We start from the raw sequence: 3,929 nt of genomic DNA, 5'->3' as shown, positions 1-3,929 counted from the left end.
CTAGAAAGACAAATATTTAGGAAAGGGAGTAGTTTATATTGAAGGCTGACACAAATACGCATGCAAGGACAACTGCTACGGTATATTCTCCCTTTGTTTTATGCTATATTGAGATTTTCCAATGTAGTATTCAATAAACAAAAAACATCAGCAGGGCATCACCGAACGGCCGGTGGCGGCACGGGAGGTTCCGTGCACGGTACATTTTCCGCTTTAGCTTATAAAATGAGCCCCAGCTTTGCTCGTCTAGTCAACGGCACTGCATCACTGCAACACATACAAGTTCTCTACAGCCCACCTTGACTTTGATACCGCGCTCATGGCTTCGCCACTACCGGCGTTCGTTGTACGGCGAGCCACGCCGGAGCTGGTGGTGCCCTCGGCACCGACGCCGCATGAGGCGAAGCCCCTGTCGGACATCGACGACGCAGCGGTCATGCGCTTCTACTCCGCGGGCGTCCATCTGTACCGCGGTGACATCTCCAAAGAGGGGCAGGACCCCGTCAGGGTCATCAGGGAGGCGCTAGCAAAGGCCCTGGTCCCCTACTACCCGCTCGCCGGCCGCCTGCGCGAGGAGGCCGGGAGGAAGCTCGTCGTGGAGTGCTACGCGCAGGGCGTCCTGTTCGTCGAGGCTGACGCTGACCTTACTGCGGACGACTTCGGCGACATTGGGTACCCCCCATTCCCCTGCTACGAGCAGTTCGTCTTGGAGGACACGGCCGGCACCGAGGACGGCGGGGCCGAGCCGGTCGTCGACCGCCCCCTCTTCTATGTCCAGGTACCAAGCTAGCTAAGCCACGTCGCGTCAGAAGCTCTCAGGTACCAGGTGCATGTGATCTAAACCCCCCTTACGTACGTACTGCAGGTGACGCGGCTCAAGTGCGGAGGCTTCATATTTGGGCACCGTGTGTGCCACTGCATGGTGGACGCGCCGGGCTGCGTGCAGTTCGTCAGGGCCATCGCCGAGCTGGCGCGCGGCGCCGACGCGCCCTCGGTGCCACCGGTGTGGGGCAGGGAGATGCTCATGGCGCGGCAGCCCCAGCAGCCGTCGTCCTACCCGCACCTCGAGTTCCAAGAACCCGCGGGCGGGCCGGAGCCGGACCGGATGCTCACGACGCCCCCGGGCGACAAGGTGTGCGTCCCCTTCTTGTTCGGGCCACGAGAGATCGCGGCGCTGCGGCAGCGGGTGGCACCGCTGACCTGCTCTCGCTTCGAGCTCGTGGCCGCCTGCGTCTGGCAAAGCCGCACGGCCGCGCTTGGCTACGCAGCGGACGACGAGGTGCGCCTGTCCCTCATCGTCAACGTCCGTGGCCGCCCCGGCACCCCTCTGCCGGCAGGCTTCTACGGGAACGCGTTTGCCTACTCCGCCGCGGCGACCACCGCCGGGGAACTCTGCAGCGAAGGCCTCGGGCACGCCGTGGAGCTCGTAAAGAAGGCCAAGTCGGCGGTGACGTACGAGCACCTGCTGTCGTTGGCGGACCTGATGGTAGCCACGGGGCGGCCGCTGTTCGCCGTGTCACGGACATGCATTCTGTCAGACGTGAGTCACGCCGGGTTCAAGAGCGTCGACGTGGGGTGGGGGGAGGCTGTGTACGCCGGCCCGGTCAAGACAGGCGAAGGGCCGATCCCCGGCTTGAGCACCTATTTCCTCCGCTCCACCAACGGCAAGGGGGAGGAGGCCACCGTGGTGCCTGTCTGCCTGCCCAAGGACGCCATGGACAAGTTCCGCCTCGAGGTCCAAGCCCTCACCGCCGGCGACCAACTCTAGCCTCTAGCCTCTACCTACGGCCGGCCGGGGCAATCCCTCTCCGTCGTCGTATATATGATGCTATGTATATGTCACCTGCCTGCTACAAGTGTTCCCTCCCTTCTTCCATAATTCTTGTCTAATTTCAGTTTAAATTAAATCCAAATCAAAGATTAAGAAATCGAAGGAGTGTACGGTACAGTAAGTATGTGTATCTTATTTAATTTTAATTTGAAGAAATTCAAAGTTTGTACAAGGTTGAGTCACTTATTTTGATACGGAGGGAGTAATATATTCGACGATATATATATATATTGTCACAACCAAGGTTGTAATTACAAATAATTTAGTATTATATTTCATTGTTATTCAAATTTTCAATGCTGTGAGAGCAAAACTTGATTACTGTTACACCTCTCTTAACTTTGACGGATAACCAACTAGATTGTTTGCACTCGTATTTATGTCTGGCATTTTATTTTATACTAGCACATATGCCCTTGCGTTGCAACAGGGGATATGTTTTTTTATGAGAAACAACGTGAGTGATAATTGATGTGTCAATCGAAAACTGTCTCAGCGACGGAACGAGGAGATGCAGTCTTCTCTCTCGTCATGTTTTACCAGTGAGATCTTGATACTCGTGGGGTTGGTTGGTGTGGCGGCAACCATCCAACTCATACATTTTTTTCTCCCTCGGGGTCTACCTCCGTCTTGGGGTTGTGGCCACCTCCTCCTTTGGTGGCGTGACGACTATGGTTGCTTCCACCACTCTCTTCTATGATGGCGTAATCAGATGGGTTACTAATTGCAGCGCATAAGTTCTGTTTCATTAGCATAATAAACGCATAACTATGTATGAATTTCTCTTCTTTATCAGGCTTTATTTTGATTATTTTAGCGCTCACATGCCCATATTTTTTAATTTAGAAACAAACTGGCATATTCCCTTTTTATTGCCGGTGCCCACAATTTTTTTCAATTATAGCCAACCAACATATACTCCCTTTTATTGGCATGTGTAAGCTACCACCGGCAATAATTTATGGAGTCCCTTGTTCTGCTAATGATTCTTGAGACAACTTTCTTATTCTCAAACAACCTCTTTATTTCCAGACAACCTAGGGGCATATAAAAACTGGTGTGATTTGGTATAAAGTTTCAAGGTGGGATTGTTCCTATCATAGTTGCAAGCTAACTAAGTTGGTTTTGTCGATCGGCACAATAGGGAAGGTCCATAGTTCAATCCTCTAGCGGACTAAATTTTTTGTTACTCATCTGTCAGACAAAAAGGAAATATGTGGTAGACCCAATTTGGCCCAGCGGGGGACAAACAAAAAGAAGTAATGAACTACGTGCGAAATGGGCGGAACAAAATCTTTACGTATATTTAATAGAAGGACCAACCGTTTTTATGTAACAAAGGAGACCTAGCTGGGTTCATCCTCGAGGTATTGGACGAGACGTTGCAAGTTCAATTCCTTACGGCTGCAAAATATTTTTGCCTAGCTCGGTGAGGATTGATGGGCTGAATGCGGAGCTGGCCTAGTAGGGACTGCGGATGAGGCCAATATAGCCTGAGTGGCAAAGCAATTATTTTTGCCTTTTCCTGTTTGAGTGCAGCTAACCACTCGAACAAATGTGTCCTACTAACCAATGGCCAGCGTGAATACTTAACAACATACTGCAGCATTCGGGTTGAAAGATTTTTCAACTTTTTTGAACTTTAAAAAAACTATGAATTGCCGAATATTCTTGGAAATGTTAATAACTTCAAAATTACGAAATAGTTTTTCGAAATTCCATATATTTTTTGAAAAACATGAACAAAATTTGAAACAACAAATTTTTTTGAAATTCAGAGAAGTTGTAAAAACATGATCCTTTTATAAAAACACGAATTTTTTTAGTTTGTAAATATTTTGAAAATGGAAATAAGTTTTGAACATTGAGAATGAATTTAGAAAATGTGTTTGATAAATATGAACATTATTTGAATTCGTGAACATTTTCACTGAAACAAGAATGTTTTCTGGATTTGGCACTTTTTTAAAAATGATTTTTTAAAAATCTCAAATACTTTTAGAATTTTTTTCTGAAAAATAGGGACTGATGTTGAATTTCTAAAAAAATGGGATCAAGAATTTAAATGTTGTTTATTTTTCAAATCCGGAACAAAATT

At 48.5% G+C, this 3,929-nt stretch overlaps 1 protein-coding gene across 1 annotated transcript; it reads left to right on the top strand.

Annotated features, from left to right (window-relative positions):
• Positions 1-265: 265 nt before the first annotated feature.
• On the top strand, positions 266-2,128 carry LOC123084848 (benzyl alcohol O-benzoyltransferase). The gene is made up of 2 exons (XM_044506375.1): positions 266-778; positions 866-2,128. The coding sequence occupies exons 1-2, from the start codon at positions 320-322 to the stop codon at positions 1,766-1,768; spliced, it is 1,362 nt and encodes a 453-aa protein (XP_044362310.1). The 5' UTR covers positions 266-319; the 3' UTR covers positions 1,769-2,128.
• The last annotated feature ends 1,801 nt before the right edge of the window (positions 2,129-3,929 follow it).

This window comes from Triticum aestivum, chromosome 1B (genome assembly GCF_018294505.1).
Source record: "Triticum aestivum cultivar Chinese Spring chromosome 1B, IWGSC CS RefSeq v2.1, whole genome shotgun sequence".
Lineage (NCBI taxonomy): Eukaryota > Viridiplantae > Streptophyta > Magnoliopsida > Poales > Poaceae > Triticum > Triticum aestivum.
Note: the sequence above shows the minus strand (reverse complement) of the source record. Positions and strands in the feature narration are given on the sequence as shown.

Bases quoted from the DNA above. Each gene is read 5' to 3' on its own strand.
- LOC123084848 (XM_044506375.1), top strand. From the start codon at position 320: ATGGCTTCGCCACTACCGGCGTTCGTTGTACGGCGAGCCACGCCGGAG. The intron at 779-865 runs GTACCAAGCTAG...TACGTACTGCAG, and splicing joins GCCCCCTCTTCTATGTCCAG to GTGACGCGGCTCAAGTGCGG.